This window comes from Xiphophorus hellerii, chromosome 14, assembly GCF_003331165.1.
Source record: "Xiphophorus hellerii strain 12219 chromosome 14, Xiphophorus_hellerii-4.1, whole genome shotgun sequence".
Lineage (NCBI taxonomy): Eukaryota > Metazoa > Chordata > Actinopteri > Cyprinodontiformes > Poeciliidae > Xiphophorus > Xiphophorus hellerii.
In genome coordinates, this window is record NC_045685.1 from 25,366,993 (window position 1) to 25,385,115 (window position 18,123).

Sequence of the window (18,123 nt, forward strand, 5' to 3'; positions counted from 1 at the left end):
TAGTAAGTTCTGATAATCTACCTCCTTTGACTCAAGCATGGCTAAATAAAAAAATTTATTTGTCTTTTCTTAGAAGAGACATGTTTATAATCCATCTTATGGAAAGAAATGAGCATTAGAACTTAAATCCATTGTGATTTCTCCACTGAAAACTGAAATTTGAGGAACAAAATAAGAATTAAACTGATGTAGGAGAAGAAATTTTAGAGATAAATACAATTATTGGCTTTTAAAATGAAACTTTTCTGTAATGAATGAATGAATCGTAGTGCAGAACAGCATGTTCCAGCGGCCCAGACGACCCGCTGCACTCAGCAGCTTCTCTGAAGGCTGGAAATCAATGATGCTGCTGCTGCTGCAGCTGGAGCTGCTGCAGCTGGAGCTGGAGCTGCTGCAGCTGGAGCTGCTGCAGCTGGAGCTGGAGCTGCTGCAGCTGGAGCTGCTGCAGCTGGAGCTGCTGCAGCTGGAGCAGCTGCAGCTGGAGCAGCTGCAGCTGAACGCAGGAACAAGAAATGATGAAGGTGAGGATGATGATGAGAAAGGAGGGAAGAGTCGACCTGCAGCGAGTTTATAAACAGCAACTGATTCACTTTGTTGGAATAATTCTCTTTTCTTGCCTTTTAAGATTTTCTGTAAATAAAAAAGTGACAAATTCACAGATTTATTTTGTTAATAACAACTTCTGGGGATTTTCCAACAAATTTAATGCACTTAAAGGCAACACGCAGTGAAGAACAAAAAGTTTTAGCAGTTTTGACTTTGACGTGTTAGTAGTAATTATTTATTATTATTATTATTAGAATTATTATTGTTATTTTTAATGATAACCATTATTTTTTTCATTATTTATTTTTAAATAATAATTATTATTCTGTTGTTATTATTTAATTATTTAATAACACATATTATTTAATATTAGAACAAGAGTTCTGTTCAAATGGAGAGTTCGAGCTGTGTGTTTTTTTTTACTTTGGATTTGTCTATTTGATAAATTATTGACTAAATAATTATTTGTCATAATGAAGCAGAATTGTAAAGAAAACATTTAAATATATTTACTCTTGCATGTTGTTTAGTCAATAGTTTCTTAAATCAATTAAAATAATGGGAACTAAAACTTGAATTCTCCATATCAGTAAAGTTCTGTACTATTTTATTTGAATATATTTCTTCAATTATTTCGTATTTCCTGTGCTATCCAGCCCATTATGAAGTCTTTTCAGCTGCAGTTATAGTTTATTAAATAGACCCTAACATCTTATTGGTTAACCTGCACAACAACTCAACTACCGACCAATCAGCTTGTTTATAAAGAACAAAAAGTTTATATGAGAAAAATCTGCTGGTTGATAAGAAATAAGTACAGAAAAAATAAAAACATGACTATGAAATGATCAAAATAAATAAATAAATGATTGTAATTGTTTTAAAAATTTAATGCATATGTTTGAAATAAATATTTTCACATGAAAAATTAAAATGGTATGTTTAATAAATGTTACACAATAGATAAATCAATTCATTAATTTATCTATTTAACGTCAGTATTTTCAAATGTTTTGGATATCACCAATGCTATTTATTCAACAAGGTATTTAGAAATTTAATTGTGGTTATTTAAGAAAAAAGAGAGAGAAATTTTTGCTACCTGACTGTTTGCTAAAAGTGGTTTTTTTTTTTTTTTTTCTTATTCAATTATTTCTCCATAAGATTATGGTACTCTGTTTAGCTTTTACTTTGAAATTAAACCGGAAACAATATGTAACACTGGGTGTGACTTCACTCTCATGGCCAGAAGGGGGCGTGTTGTCAGTTTTTAGCTCGCCTGCTAACGGCAGGCTAAAGTTTCACTTTCTGTCGCTGAGGAGGTTCCTCTGCTGGACACCCAGGACTTCCCGGGAAACGAAACCAGAAGCAGTTCTAGTTTTACCGGAGGGCCTTCAGGTCACAAATGTGTCTTTGTGACCACATTCAGCGGTGATTTTACCAGTTTGTGTCCAAGTTTCTCCCCTTTGACCGCCTAATAACCGTCGCTTTACGCAGCTAGCTTTAGCGGCTAGAGCCCCGCTAGCATGGACAGCGGCGGAAACATGCAGAGTAACGAGGAGCGAAACGCGGAGAAACAGATGGATAACTACTTGAAAGCGATGGGTTTTCATCGGAAGAAGATTGCCAAAGATGGGTCGTGTCTGTTCCGAGCCGTGGCCGAGCAGGTAAAGTGGGGCAAAGCAGTAAAATGTTTGTGGGAAGTTGCTCTCCAGTTAGCTTGCTGCGCTCAGATGAGGTGTGTTTGTTGTGTTGCTGTGCGGTAACAACTTCTCCGAGTTTAAATTTAACTTTCCCAAACGGGGATCGCCGCAGGATAAATCTAACACGCCTCTGTGTGGTTTCCTACCCCCAAATACTCGATCTAAACTTAAAATATAACACGAATGTTTTTATGTTATAAGTGACATAACGCTGAATCCTGCCTGTTTTAAGTGTTGACCCTTGACCCTGCCCAGGTTCTGCACTGCCAGAGCCTCCACACTGAGGTCCGGACCAAATGCGTAGAGTTCCTGAAGCAGAACCGGGACAGCTATGAGGCGGTAAGCACCAGCTTTAACCACACTTTACATTTCTAACAGAATTTCATTCTGATTCTAGACAGAGCTGAGTACAGTAGCCAGAAAGTAAAGTAAAAATAACACATCTAAAACATATGCAAGGACATATGATTATAAAACAAAATTCTCTCAGATAAATTACTTAAATATAAAACTAATACATGCAGTAGGTAATATAAATGTTAGAGTTAAAGTACATGTAGTGGCAATATATTCTGTTTACTGTATGTTCACTTGACCTCCAAATGCAGCAGAGAGAAAATAACATCAGAACATCAAAGATGGTAAACAAACAAAGAGGTCTCACTTTGACATAAATATCAGGTACATTGTTATTCATTCAGAAAAGTTATTTCCCACTGGATAGAGTCAGAAATTTTACTCTATTGCTATTGAGTAAAATATTTCTTAGCATCCACAGTCATTGTGAAACAACAAAGCATCTTTTCCCCCAAAATTTACTGAAGTAAACTTAATTAGAAATCATTGCATTTCCTGTGAAAATTCACTGTAAGCTGAATATTTTTAGTGAAAATTGCAGCAGCATTTGAAGTCAGCTGCAGAAGAGATGCAGAAATGTAAAAAAAAATAGGCAGAAGCAACAGGAGTAAAGACTTTCAGTCAACACAAATATCCCACCTAAAGAGTATCAGAAATCCATGTAGAACATTGTTTATAAAGCTCAACTGTAAGGTCGCAACAGTTTCTGGTTGTTTCCAGTTGTGCTACTCATTTTTTCACATCATTTTGGCCTTACAAGTAAAAAATATCAACTCCAACTTGAGCAAAGTGAGATTTTTTCCATTTTAATTCAACAAAAATGGAAATCTTCAAAGTTTGAGTGAACGACAGAAGGAGGTGAAAACATTGCAGGTTTTTATCAGTGAATCTGACGATAGAAAGAGCAGAAACTGAGCCAAATGTTGCTTAATGGCTTTATGAAGGAGGAACGAATAAAAGCTGTTAATGATTCAGACTCGACTCTCGGTTTGTTTCCTTAAAGCTGGACTGAAAGCGAAAGATAAACGCTGCGTCTTTCTGACGGCGATCAGGACTTTTCTCCTGTAAGAATGCTGCAGGGCGCATTGCAGAACTGAACCGGCAACTTTCAGGCACTCACTGATAACATGCTATGAATTCTGGGAGTTTGAGTCTTTTATTTACTGCTTTTACAGATCATGTAATGGAAAAAGACAATCATATTTTTTTAATATGATTGCATTTTTGAGGAATTGTTGATTAAATTTATATTTAATTTACCAACAAAAAGTAGAAATGTTATGCATTTAAAAAAATATTATGAATATTTATGATTATTATTAGGATATAAGCAAAGTGAATACATGCAGTAATAAGGAGATTTAATTTAATTGAATAAAAGGTCAGGCTGCTTTAATTTGAGATTTTAAGGAAAACATTTTTATTTAGTAAACAACATGATAAGAACATGGAAAAAAACAAGATTTATTTAAAGAAAACTTGCATCAAAGTGTTTGAGAGAAACAAAACTATTTAAAAAATGACTTTATGAGTTTATTGTCTCATAAATTTCACTCTAAAGCCAACGTTCTCGGAACTAGACTAAAATAATCTTTTAACGTGACCGAAAAATCTAGAAATAAAAAAATAAAAAAAACATTTAATGGGCGTGCCGTGGTGGTGTAGCGGTTAGCGTGACCCATATTTGGAGGCCTTGAGTCCTCGATGCGGCCGTCGCGGGTTCGACTCCCAGACCCGACGATATTTGCCTCATGTCTTCCCCCCTCTCCTTCCCCGTTTCCTGTCAGCCTACTATCATATAAGGGACACTAGAGCCCACAAAAGACCCCCTGGGGGGGTAAAAAACCCCCCCAAAAAAACCATTTAATTACTAATCATGAGATTGTCCTTTTAAGCACTAAAGACTGAAACAAACCAGAAGTTCAAACACCAAGTTAGAGAAATTTAAAAATGAGTCACCACATTTCTGGCTACAGCACTGTAAAACATTTCGTTTTATAAATATTTCCTTTGCGTTCAGATGTTTTTCATGTCTCCGGACTCGTTGCTCTGATTTCTGTTTCAGTTTATCGAGGGAAACTTTGAGGAATACCTCAGCAAGCTGCAGGACCCGCAGGTAAAACCTCAGATTCATTCTTTTACTCTGTAGCGTTTCGCTGAACGTAAACTGATGACATCACGGTTTTACAGCAATGGGTGGGAGAAGTGGAGATCAACGCTCTGGCTGTCATGTATAAGTAAGTACACCCGCTGCTTCGTAATGTAAGTACACCCGCTGTCGTCTAGAGACTCTGATAAAAATGTTCTTTAGCTTCATTTCTACAAATGTCCAGTTTTGGGATTATTGGCCTTTGGAGTGAGAAAACTATTAAAAAATAGAAAGTTATCATTCATCTCTACGTAAAACCATCATGAATGACGAATGAAGCGACTCAGTTGCTATGGCGATCTCACTGAAATACAAAACAGAGTTTAAAGTTCAGCTTTAAGTGGACTTTCTGTTCTGGATGCTGGAAGAGACTCGTGAGGATTTCCCCTCATTTCTTTTATTTTTATTTTCCGTCAGGAGAGACTTCCTGATCTTCCAGGAACCCGGCAAGCCGGCGGTGAACATCACAGACAACAACTTCAAGGACAAAGTGAGGATCCGCAACCTGATATATTAAAACAAAACGCTTTCAAACATCTAAATTCACCTCTGGTTTCAACTCCAAGTCGATTTCTAAGAAATGTCAAACTACCGGACAGATAAATGTAAAACTACAGCAGCAAAAATAATCCTGGCTTTACTGTTTAATTATCAATTATTTTGACTAATAATCGGTTAATCAGACATAAAACTTTCCACATTTTGCTGATTTTTAAAATTTAACCACATAAGCATTTAAGACAATATTTGAAATGCATTTAAAGACGCAAATAATCTTTTTCAATAATAAAAAATTCAGCCTAAAACGTTGTAACATTATTCCCTTAATGATCATTTATAGCAAAGATGCATCTGCAGGTAAAACTACTGTCTGCTGATCTGTTGGTTATTTTGGGGTAATAATTTGATTGATAAAATGTCCTTAATAAATTTATTTTTACAGAATTTGAACAGAGTGAAGCTAAAACTGTAGTTTGAGGAGTTTTTAGTGGAACATATTTACTGAAAAATATATTTTTTTAAATGCGAAATGTTTATATTTTTTGCTCAGTTTTGGATTAATTACGGTTCTGATTGTGTTTCAGCAAATCTTAGTTTTTACAGCCTGTTCTCTTATCGATTACTAAATTACTAGACGATAATTTCAATAATCGATTAATCGTGATCAATTCGATTGATCGTTAATAAATATTGGGTTAAAATGTGAAAACGGTGAGAGAAGTTGCAACTTTTAACATCTTTAATTTGATCTCCAGTAATCTCCCGGCTGGTCGGTGTGCTGCCGGCCTGCCGGGTCAGAACCCGGCCTCTAACGGTTCTGTTTCCCTCTCCTCCAGGTGCGGTTGTGCTTCCTGAATGGAAACCACTACGACAGCGTTTACCCCATCAGCCACATGAAGAGCGCTGCTCTCTGCCAGTGTAAGCGTCACAGCAGGTGGTCCTGCTGCTGCTTCCAGGTTTATTCCTGATCAGAACCGGGTTTTTCTTAAAGTAGCGAAGCAGAACTCACCAGATTGATACCAGGTTTCCTGGATATCATGTCAGTAGTTGACAAACCTACAGCAATAATAGAAAAACAGAAACTATAATCCGGATGGTTTTTTCTGACCCGTTTTCTCTTGTATCCAATTGCAAAAAAGAATAACTCAGCAGAATTCAATTCAAGTCCATTTATTTCCTCTCTTCTTTCTTTCTATTCTTTCATCAGTCCATCATTGTGTCCTTTGTCCCTCCCTTTTGTTCCACCTTTTTTCTTTGTTTCCTTTCTTCCTTGTTTCCTCTATGTATTCTTCTTTCTTTCTCCCATATTCATTCTTTTTTCCTTCTTTGTGTCCTTCCTTCCTTTCCTTTCTTGTGCCCTTTGTCATCGTCCACATGTCCTTCCTTTCCTTGTTTCATTCTTTGTGCTTTTTGTCTTTACTTCCTTGTGTCTTTCTTTCCTTCTTGTGGTTTTCCTTTTGTGTCCTTTCGTTCCTTCTTTCTTTGTCTCTGTTTCTTTATTTCTGTCTCTTTCTTCATTTTGGTCTTATTTGCTTTTTGTCTTTCTTTCTTTTCTGTGTTTCTGTCTATTTTACTTTATTTCTTTCTCTGTTTTTTGCTGGTTTTATATTTAAAACCTGACATCTGTAGCTTATAGTTTTTCTACTTTCTTTTTTTTTTAAATGGCCATAAAATACCTAGAACTGTGGAGAGGAACCCTTTTCTCTTTTCCCTCTAAAGTATGTTATTAAATGAACAGATAGAGTCTGACCTTTGACCTCCAGGCTGTCCAGTCCAGGTCCAGTAGTGTTAAGAGTGTGTTTCCTGTCCTGCAGCCATCTTGTACGAGCTGCTGTACGAAGGCGTCTTCAGGGTGGACCGCAGCTCCCTGGGTCCGTGTCAGAGGATGAGCCGGGCCACGGACCTGCTGAGCGACGACTGCATGGCCGTCTGCGGCAGCAGCGACGAGTCCGACCAGGAAGCCCACGAGCCGCTTTGGTGGGAAATCGCCGAGAAGACGGCGATCTGCAGAGAAATGAAGTTTCTGTTCGGCTGAAATCCGGCGAAACTCGAAAACGTCTCGTTTCTTTTTATCGTTACAGGGTGGAAAACGGAACCGGCTCGGTTTCCTCCAGACCCGGCAGCTACAGGGTAACTCCTGGGCAGAAAATACTCGCATTACTGCAGTAACTTTTTGGGTTTTCTGCTACACTGCAAAAATATAACATTTTACCAAGAATATTTTAATCTAGTTTCTAATGCAAACATCAACGTTTTGTTTAACTTCAAGTGCGTTAAGTAAAAAGTGTCTTTCTTAGTGAGATATAGGAGCTTGTTTTAAGTCAATAATTCCTTAATGCTGATGTAAAAAAGTTCCAGTGGGTTCTGCTCCTGCCTGGTTCCCGACCCGCTCTGGGTGACGGTGTGTGTGTTTCAGGGCCGAGGCCGCGCCCGGAGTCTGCCTGAGCGGGTGAGGCGCTCCCTGAACCCGACTCTGCTCCGAAACGTCGACTACGACATCTGGCACAAGACCAAGAGAGGTGGCCGAAACAGAAACTCTCAATTACGTCTTCACTTAAATCTGACTGCACTGCAAAACCACAAACTCTTACCAAACATCTCTGGTCGAGTTTCTGGTGCAAATATCTTAGTACACTAGAAATAAGACAAAACTAACTTTCAGCAAAATATAGGAGCTTATTTTAAGTAAATAATTCCTTAATATTACAGAGAAAGTTCTAGTTCTATTGGCAAATTATTTCACTAATAACATGGGAAAATGTCATGTTTTAAGTAAAATAATCTGTCGAAAGGTCTAGTCCTTTTTCATCAATGTTGAAGAGTTATTGACTCTAAACAAGCTTTTAGATCCTGCTGAAAAGTTACTTATAAGTTAGTTTAGTCGTGTTTCTGGTGTGTTTAGATATTTGAACCAGAAACTAGAACAAAAATACTTGGTAACATTTAGTTTTTGCAGTGCAGTCAGATTTATCATCAGAACATCAACAATAGAAAAGTTTTGACACAAAAAAATCAAATAATATGCCAATTTACAAAAAAACCAGGATTTATGATGTAACGTCTTACAGGAAGGAAATGCTGTATTTTACAGAGAGGTGCTGCCACCTGGTGGATTTTTAATGTAATTTAACAAGAATTGAGAAAAATTTACCGTCCTGCCTAGTGGAGAAAGCTGATTTATTTAACGGACTCATGGTTCACGTAGACATAAAAAAACCAAACAAAATCACATAACACACAACAATATAAAAAACTTGCATGCTAGTGTTTCCACAAACACGACTGAAGAGTTTGAGTCTAGAAATGTTTTTGTTTTCCTGAGTTTTAAACGACGAAAGCAAGATGAAAATCGGAGCATTTAGTTCCATCAGATTATTCTGGACTATGAGTTTTCTTCAGTAATTTAAAGATTTTATCTGTTTTTCTGTCACGTTTTTTTCTAAACAACTAAACATCTTTTTATTTTTTGCCTGTGCAACAATAAACTAAGCATGAGCTATTTGAACAACAAATAATAAGATTCTTTAATAGGAAAAACAAACAAATAAAGCTCCATTCTGGGTTCCTTCAGCTGGGCAGATGTGTACACACACCTCCAAATTGCACGTGAGCCAGTTGCAGGTTGTTTAAGCTGAAACTGACGTCAGACTGAGATGGTTTGTTGTTGGAAGGAGAGCAGATAATGTGGCGTCTGGTTCAGACAGATGAGGGAAACTGAGGCATTAATATTTAAAACGTCTGCTGCCGAGTCGCGTTGCTTTACGGCCGAGACTCCAGGTGGCCGTTTATGTGGCAGCTGCGTCGCCGACGGTAACGAGGCAAACAGCAGGAGCTGGAAACTCGCCGTTTATCTGAAGCGCTTCTCGAGCAGCAGATTTAAACATTCAGACTGCTGCTGCCTGATATGAAATCTGTCTCATTATTCTCCACTTTTTCTCCCATTTAAACGTATTTATTAACCCAAAAGGTGTGTAGTTATGGTCTGAATGGAGAAAATAATAAGCAAATCAACAGCTGGAGGTCAATGTTTCCTGTTATTCTGTGTCACAAATTAAGCAAACTGATGTGATTAAACAAAACATCAGCTTTACAAATTGTTTAAAAGTTTCTCCCTCATGTTTTGTGCAAAAGGAAAAAATTTGTAAAAGAAAATTTCTCTTTTTAAAAATGTTTGAGTCGAACTCAAAATACTTTGGAAAAAAAAAAAACAGTTGCATGAATCTCCACTGGAGTAATGATGTGTTTTGATTTGTAGCTTCTCTCCTGTGGTTTGCATTACTTTACCAAAAATGAGTGAAATTAGTTTCCTTTTTTTGTCTTAAAGGTGCAGTACGTAACTTTTATTTTTTCCCCTTATTTGTTAAAACTGTTACCATTTTGTGACTAATTAATGCAAGGCAGATAATCATGAAAAGATTCATCTGGCTCTTATTAGTGTCTGAAGAAATGTGCAGCTCCCAACCAAAAACAAGCAATCAGAGCCAGGAGGAGGGGCTTGGCACTGCCAATCACCCTTAAGTATGCGCTGCTAAATGCGCTAATGATGGAGAAACAAGTTACCATTGGAGGAAAACCATTAATCTGACATCATTGTCATCGCTTTGCTAGTTAGCAGTGGGAGAAGACAGAGGAGCTCGTTTTTTTTTTCACACTGATAAACTTTCACGACACGGTGACAGTTTCAATAAATAAGTTTTTAAAAAATCAGTTTTTTACACAAGTTACAATTTGATACCTTTAAATAGCTTCAGCTTTAAGTAGATATGTCAAGCAAAACACAACAGAAGTTACTGTTTATCCTTTTGTTTATTGAATTCTGTGACTGTCTGCATTTTTGCATTGTGGAAATGATGTATGTTCAGTTTAAAAGCTTTAATTAACTTCGTTTTCAATATTGAATCAGTGATTTCCAGTGTTTCTGTGTTTCCTTGCAGCCCAGCAGAAGATGGATTACTCCATCGCTGCAGGGATGCAGTTCTCTGTTGGGGATCGCTGTCAGGTCTGTGACGTCCGCTGTAGGTTCGCCCGTTTTGTTTGAACTCAAACGTGATTTTCATGTTTGTGGAAAACGTCCAGGTTCGCCTGGACAACGGCCGGACCTACAAGGCCACCATCAAAGAGGTTCCCCCCGACAACAGCCATGTGGCGGTGCAGGTGGAGGAGCTGGGGAAGAAGTAGGTCGCAGCGCCGCAGGAGCGCCGCGCTGAGCGTTAACGGAGTGTGTTAACGGTGTGTGTTAACGGTGTGTGTTGGTGTGCAGGTTGGTGCCGCTGTGGAACATCCGGCCGCTGAAGGACGAGAACAGCTGGACCACCGTCACCAACCGGGACAAGAGGCTGAGCAACGGACACGGAGGTGAAGCTGAAACCTGCAGCAACAAAAAAAACAAACGGAGCAATTTCTAAAAAAAAAAAACTAAAATCAAGCAAACAACGATGTTATTAGAAATGCATTAATAGATCCAGGTAAACTGGTGACAATTCTGATAATAAGGACATTTTTGGGTTTTTAACCATCATTAGTAGGAATTTATTGTGACAATAAATCAGAAACTTATTGTGATAAACGATGCGATAAATGTCTGACCAGTCCTGCTTGTTTCCGTTTCCTGGATGTTTGAGGCTTTTTCTTCTCTTACAGAGTGGGAGGGGCGAGGGAGAGGAAGAGGACGAGGGAAGCCCATCCCAGCATCCTCCTCTTCCTCTGTTTCCCAGGCAACGGCTGTGGGCTCCAGTGGGCGCATGCAGAAGCAACACTCGTGGCCCCCGCAGGCCACCGTAGAGGAGCAGGGGAAGCCCAGCAGGTCAGAGTTCACATCACTTCACCCTGATCAATCAAATGATCATTTCTCTTTTAATTCAGTCTTAAATTATTTAATTTATGTTTTTCTTCTGTCAGCATTGACTTTATTCTGTGAAAATCGCAGAAGAGCAGTTATGATTTCTTTCTTTCTGAAAATTTTCACTCCTTTACTTCCTAGTGAATTCAGACATAAACTTTAAAAAGAGAGATAAAACAGGACGGATGTGAGGAATGTGTTCTGGTGGATCGCTGGTTTGACGGCGGTGTTTCTGTCCAGGAAGTCGCTGGGCGCAGCAGAGCCGTCTTTCAGGTTGACAGAGCGGGAACGTTTGGCCAGAGAGGAGGAGGAGGAGATTAACGTGGCGCTGATGGAGATCCAGCTCAGAGACGAGAAAAGCTTCCCCGCCCTCGGCGTGAGTCCATCACCTTTACAGATTGATTCTCTGATTTATCATGAAAATCCTGCTTCTTAGCATCCACACAATGTGTTATGTACCAAATACTAAACCAGCATCATGGTTCCAGATTTCCTTTGGGAAGTGAGTCATAGAATCTGGGGAATAAAACCAGAGTGTTTCTTTAATAATAGTTGGTGGATCTGTTCATCTCTTTTGGAGAACAGGTGTTATTAAATTGTGGCATAATTTTTTTCTCCTCTCAGAGTCAGACTGTGACTCAGGCTGAATCAGGCAGGAAGAAAACTGGAGACAAGAGGCGATCTCAGAGAAACAAGACGGTGAGTTCACACCAGAACTACAACTAAAGATGTACAGCAAAAAGATGCAAATAAACAAATAACTTTTTAAAATAAGATACACATTTTATCTTACTTAGCTTTTCATAAATCACAATAAAAACATTCCTTTAGTTTACATCCTGGGCAGTGCTGGACATTTAAATAATAAAAAATATATTTTTAATTTTCTTTGTTTTGTCTATAGAAGAGTCCAGTTGAAGACATGAGAGCGCTGTCGCCCTCTGCAGGCGACAGACCGAACTCCTCCACTCCGCCTCCAGCTGCTGTCACCATCTCCTCTCTTCCTGCTGCTAACTCAGACTCGACTGGGCGGAGCTCTGTGAATGTAAACATGGCCGCCGGCGCTGCATCAGGCTCCGCCTCCGTTCTCCCGCCCACCTGTGCTGCTCCAGAGACTAAGTCAAACGGCCAGTCCTACGCCTCCGCCGCGGCCGTGCCGGTTTCCCCTCCGCCGGGCATTAAGCCCCCGGCGCCTTTATCCTTCTCCTTCATCACCCCGGTTCTCCCTGCTGCCTCTCCAGCTCCTCATCATCCTCCATCTTCCTCATTTGCTGCTGCATCTTCTCCGCCGTTATCGTCAGCTGCCGCTCCGACGTTCATCGCCCCTATCGCTCCGAGTCCGACAGCGGCTCAGGGCTTCACCCGCCCCTTCTCCCCGCTCACCGCGCTGCCTCGCTCGCCCAGTCCTCTCTCTCCCTCCCCCACCTTGATCCCACCTGCTGCTCAACCCAAAGAAGCTCCACCAGCCCACACCGGTGAGTTAGTTCATTCAAGCAGATTGTCGTGTTATATTCTATGCAGATGATGTTTTCATGCTGATTTTTCTGTATTTCCAGATGTTTTACCAAAAACTGAGACGAGTTTTCCGGCGCCTCAGCCTCAACAGAGTGAGACGTCCGTCCCTCAGAGTCTTCCTCAAGTTGTTCCAAACCTGATTAAAGCTTTGGTGCCTCAGGCAGAAGGAACAACCCAACACTCTTTACAGGAAATCCAGACCCAAAGTCAAGAACCACAAATCCAGATCAAGCCTGAGACCGAGGTCTCCTCCCCCCAGAAACAGCTACAGTCCCTAACTGAGGTGTCTTCAGAACCTCAAACACTCCAGCCGCAGTCTGACGGCACCCCGGTTCGCTCCCCTCAGTCCTCTGAACAATCCCCCAGCGTTCAGAGTCCAGAAGACCCGGAGCCTCCAAAGTCTGATTCTCCTCCTGCCTCTCAGCAGTCACAGCCTGCTGCCCCTGCCACTCTTCCCCAGTTACAACCTCACTTCCCTCACTCCATCCATGGCGCCGTCCCCCTGCAGCAGCTGTCCCAGCTCTACCAGGACCCCCTGTTCCCCGGCTTCCCCCAGGGGGAGAAAGGAGAGGTCGCTCATATCCCGCCGTTCTCCACTAGCAAGTCTGGAGACGACCTGCCGAAAGGTGAGCACATATTACAGAAGCACACGACTCCTTGAATGTGGCATTTAGTTTGTACTTGACAAGAGATTGTCAGGTATGCGATGAATATAGGGTAATAATCTGGGGAAGACGACCTCTGAGCAGCAGTCAGGTTTCACCACGAGAGAAAAAAGGATGACAAGTCCTGTGTGGCAGAAAATGTTTGGAGGGTGTGGCAGAACAACGAGACAGCTGAAAACATCTGGGTTAAGATCTCCAGCTTGTTCTTGCAGGATGTCTGAAGAAATGGGGCTGAAGTCTTCATGGATCATATTGTTTGCAGATGATACTGTGGTCTATATTGGGAATTGGTGAAAAAGTAACCTTGAAAAGTACCCAGAAAAGTATTTCAGGATACTGTGGAAGGGCAGTGAGACAGTGGTGAGGTGTACGGTTGGAGTGATGGATCAATTTAGTGTGATCTTCTGATTATATCTATCTGGGACAAGATCTTAGACTTACCTTGTTTTGGCAGGAAGACCTTTGTGATCTATACTAAGAATTAACGAAAAAGAAACCGTGTAGATGTTCATTGGCTGGGATAAAAATAGAGAGGATTAAAATGAGCTGGTTTAGATGCTTAGAAACAAGGTGAGAGGAAAGATTGAGATTGTTTGACACGTGAAGAATCGTCAATAGGTTGGACGGATTTGGAAACATGTTGCGCCGATAGATGAGCCAACAGACGTTTCATCTGTGAAGTGAAGGAGGAAATAGGAGATGATCTGCTTTGGATAATCCTAACAAAAAAAAAAATAAACTATGAAAAACACTAAAATTGAATAAATTATTTAGGAACCTGAATAATATTGTTTTTTTTCTTGTTCATGTCAATAAAGAGGATTTATTTTTCCTAAATGTATATATTTTTTCCCCTCCAGACATCAACATCTTGAGGTTTTTCTTCAACTTGGGCGTCAAGGTAAAAAGTCTCATTAAAGTTACTTATTTCAGAAACGTGTCTCGTTTTCAGTTTACCGTATTTTCCGCACTATAAGGCGCACCTAAAAACCTTCAATTTTCTCAAAAGCCGACAGTGCGCCTTATAATCCGGTGCGCCTTATAAATGGACCAATATTGAGCCACAGCAGGTCTCGCAACTACGGTCAGCAGCCGCCGACTTCATTTTCCCCCGTAGAAGAAGAAGCGCGCGGTGCACGCTGGGTTTTGTGTAAAGACCCCAAAATGGCTGCTATTAAGACACGCTTACGACGCAGAGTTTAAGCTCAAGGCGATCAGTCACGCAGTAAAACACGGGAACAGAGCAGCAGCCAGAGAATTTAACATGAACGAATCAATGGTGCGGAAGAATATATATATTGTGATTGCACTAACGTTAGATTTACCGTAACAGTATCAGACTGTTTTTTACGTGTTTATTGAATCGAGGAAAATTTCCCCTCCACTATATGTTATACCTTGCTGTTGTTAAAAGATAAACTGTGTCACGAAAATACCACGTCACTTACTTTACCTGGGGGAAAATAATAAAACAGCTGTTTATTCATTTTGGGAATGAACGGAGTTTTCAGAACGCTGGTTTGTAATCTATTAATAAAGTTTGACTGACCTATCTGACTATTTTGTTGACATTCCCTTTAGCGCAGCGCCATCTAATGGATGCATAACGTAACCCCAGCCTCTACTGTAGCGTCTATTCTATGCGCCTTATATATGAAAAAAGTTTTAAAATAGGCCATTCATTGAAGGTGCGCCTTATAATGTGGTGCGGCTTATAAGTGCGGAAAATACGGTAACTAAAATAAACCTTTTTGACTGTTTTCTGTTCCAGGCGTACTCCATGCCTATGTTCTCCCCCTACGTGTACCTCTTCCCGCTGCAGCAGTACTCCACCATGCAGATGAAGCCCCACGCCCCGTCCTCCCACTACCCCTGCTCCAGCCCCCCCACCAAGCTGCAGGATCCCTACCAGCCGACCCCGTACCCCGTGCCCTCCTCTTCCCCCCAGTACGACCACCACAGTCCCCCGGCGGAGCCCCTCCGCCCCGCTGAAACCCAGTTCAACCAGAATCCGTACCCGCCGGTCTCCCAGCCTCTGCCACCGCAGAGGATGCCCTGCGCCTCTTTGCCATGGCCTCCGCCCAGAAACCCGCCGCCGTGTCCTGTGGGATACCCCTCGCCTCCGCCGCCGTACTCCAACGCCCCGCCGTCCTCTCAGGGGTACCACCCGGGTCAGGCGACGGTGCACTCGCTGTACCCGTACCCGCCCTTCTCCTTGGGGTACCAGCCGCCGTCGGCCCCCGAAGAGCTCCAGGTGAGCCAGGCGGCCATGGAGCAGCTGCAGCCCGCCAACCCGGACCCCGTCCACAGCCACGGACACGTCCGGGTCCTGGGTCCGCTGGAGGCCCCGCCCACTGTTAGCATGGCTAACGCTAACAGCAACAGAAGTATTGTGGTTACTACCAACTACGGTAAGTGGCTTTTGTTCTCAGCACCAACAGATGACAGCAGTTTCACAGCTTCTACACCAGGGGGCGCTAATGTGTAAATATCTCAATGCAACTTATAACAGAACTTTTCCCCCTTCAGCCATGAAGAAGGAGGCTTTAGAGGGCCTGACCCGGACGGTGCTGCTGGTGGACCCCCCACTCAACAACAAGCCCATAGTATGTACAGCATGCTACCTGAGCTCTGCTAATGCTAAAAACATTAAAATGACATAGAACTAAATAAAAACATTACAATAACATAGAGATGATTGATTAAACTGTTAGCAGCAGTGGTGGGCACCTTTAACTACAGTGTTGGTAGTTGGCTTAGCGATTTAGCATTAACTTTTGCTAGATACCATGTTAGCATAACACTTTAGCATTAGTTTTGGTACAGCGTCAAAGATTAGCTCTCGCTAAATACTTTGTTAGAGTCGCGCGTTCGCCTTAACTTAAGTTAGTGGAAACTGACTCTAAAGCACTATTCCGTCACAGTATCTAGAAAATTTGATATATTTACATTTAAGTCTTTTTATACAGTATCTGAAATGCATTAAAAGTTGCACATAATTTTTAAATAATAAAATTTATTAATTCTTTTAGTGAATTTCAACCAGGTGAATCTAAAACATATTTACAAAAACGGTCTTTTCCATTATAAATGCAAAATGCATGTTTTGTACAGTTTTGGCTTAATTACTGCTCTGAATATGTTGGTTTTTTCAGCAAATTGATGCTTTGTGTCTAGTCAGTTATTTTAATTAATCTGATTAATTTAAAGCAGGAGTCTCAAACTCCAGTCGAGGGCCGCTGTCCTGCAGGTTTTAGATGTGCCAAATGGCTTCATTACCTCCTCCTTGTGTAGATCAGTTCTCCAGAACCTTAATGACCTAATTATTCAGGTGATGCAGCAGAGGCACATCTAAACGTTGCAGGGACTGGAGTTTGACACCTGTGATTTAAAGAAAAACTCTAAAGACCTAAAGACCTGTGGAGCGGACCAAGCTTCCACTGCCTTAAAGCAGAACATGAAGTACTAATTACCGTTTTGTCCACTAGGGGTCAGTAGTTGTCTGAATGTCTTTCTGTCTCAGCTCGCCGTGGTGTCCGACCCCGACCTGAACGACGCCGCCCTGCGGTCCGGCAGCAGCCCCGCCTCCCCGTCTACCTACCGTGGCGCCCGCAAACACTTCCCTGGCCCCAAGCCGTACGGCGTTCCCGTCGTCCCCGGCGACCCGGGCCAGCTGGTGTTCGCGCCGGCCGTCAGCATGTCAGAGCCGCTGTCGGTGGCGTGTGGCACGGAGGATGACTTCGAGCTGGATCCGTTCGCCATGGGCTACGGCGGGCAGAGGAAGATCTACCGGGGGCGGGGGTCCAGGGGCAGGAGCAGCTACGACCCGGGGAGGGGCAGGCGTCGCCACGGCGACCAGGGGGCGGGGACTAATTTCTTTAACTCCTCCTTCAGGGCGCGGGGTCGGGAGAGGGGCTACTAGCTTCAGCCAATGAGAGAGCAGCATCTCGAACACTATGTTTTCGTTCTGCTTCTTCCGCTCTGCATGTACAATCTGAAGTTTACATCTCTGAACGGCTGAATGTAAGAATTAAAGGGGCGGGGCGGGGCGGCGTCTAAAATCCATGTAACATTAAATTAACGTGGGGACGAGGAACCCATTGGAAATAATTTGCTCTGTTTTCCCTCCTGTTTAATGCGAAGCGCTGCTGCCTCTCCATGCTGAGAAAAAACCTGTTTCCCCTCCAAAACTCCAATTTCCCACCGTCTTTCTGTCACTTCAATGCATCGTAGCGCCTGAACATGAGTTGTGGCGTCTAGGTGATGCGTTTGTAGGGCTCAGGTTTTATTCAGCGCCGTCTGTGTGTGTGTGTGTGTGTGTGTGTGTGTGTGTGTGTGTGTGTGTGTGTAGGTTTGTTTCTGTGTTTGCTGCTGGTTTCACTTTCTTTCTTCACTTTAGATCTAAACTCTGAGGAATCAGTGCCTTAAGTTTGCTACTTTTATTTGATGAGGAACACTGCTGTACAGAACAAAGAATGTCTGCCTTGGATTTTTCTATGTGGTTAAATAAAAAGTTTGGTTCAAAGCTTTAGTTGGCTTCTTTTAATGTTGATAGTCAACATAACATTTTTTTAAAAATGCTTCAGAAAATATCAAACATAAAAATATGACATTCATGTATAACAATGGTACAAAGACCAATTAAAATCTTATAATAGTTTATGAGCTAGTTCAAGTGTTTTCTACAAAAATCCTACAAAAGTGAAAAACTGATCATGTGAAATAAAACTGGAAACTTATCAACTTTGATCAAGTTGTGATATACCACAGGGATCAATACTTGGTTCAATACTTAGTATTTTAATAACATTTTTAAAATATAATTACAATTTTTTAAAATGTTTTTAA

The 18,123-nt window shown here is 41.4% G+C and overlaps 1 protein-coding gene across 1 annotated transcript; it reads left to right on the forward strand.

The window, feature by feature from the left end:
* The first annotated feature begins 1,813 nt into the window (after nt 1-1,813).
* On the forward strand, nt 1,814-17,806 carry otud4 (OTU deubiquitinase 4). Its single transcript, XM_032584121.1, has 21 exons — nt 1,814-2,213; nt 2,505-2,588; nt 4,672-4,722; nt 4,797-4,843; nt 5,173-5,245; nt 6,093-6,174; nt 7,071-7,233; nt 7,338-7,386; nt 7,673-7,775; nt 10,191-10,255; nt 10,333-10,430; nt 10,517-10,611; nt 10,897-11,059; nt 11,336-11,471; nt 11,720-11,794; nt 12,000-12,570; nt 12,652-13,236; nt 14,136-14,176; nt 15,047-15,686; nt 15,805-15,881; nt 16,799-17,806. The coding sequence occupies exons 1-21, from the start codon at nt 2,073-2,075 to the stop codon at nt 17,195-17,197; spliced, it is 3,738 nt and encodes a 1,245-aa protein (XP_032440012.1). The 5' UTR covers nt 1,814-2,072; the 3' UTR covers nt 17,198-17,806.
* The last annotated feature ends 317 nt before the right edge of the window (nt 17,807-18,123 follow it).

What these genes read in the sequence shown, in the direction of transcription:
- otud4 (XM_032584121.1), top strand. Translation starts at nt 2,073, where the DNA reads ATGGACAGCGGCGGAAACATGCAGAGTAACGAGGAGCGAAACGCGGAG. An exon ending in ACAACAACTTCAAGGACAAA is followed by an intron (nt 5,246 to 6,092) that starts GTGAGGATCCGC and finishes CCTCTCCTCCAG; the next exon opens with GTGCGGTTGTGCTTCCTGAA. An exon ending in AGCTCCACCAGCCCACACCG is followed by an intron (nt 12,571 to 12,651) that starts GTGAGTTAGTTC and finishes CTGTATTTCCAG; the next exon opens with ATGTTTTACCAAAAACTGAG.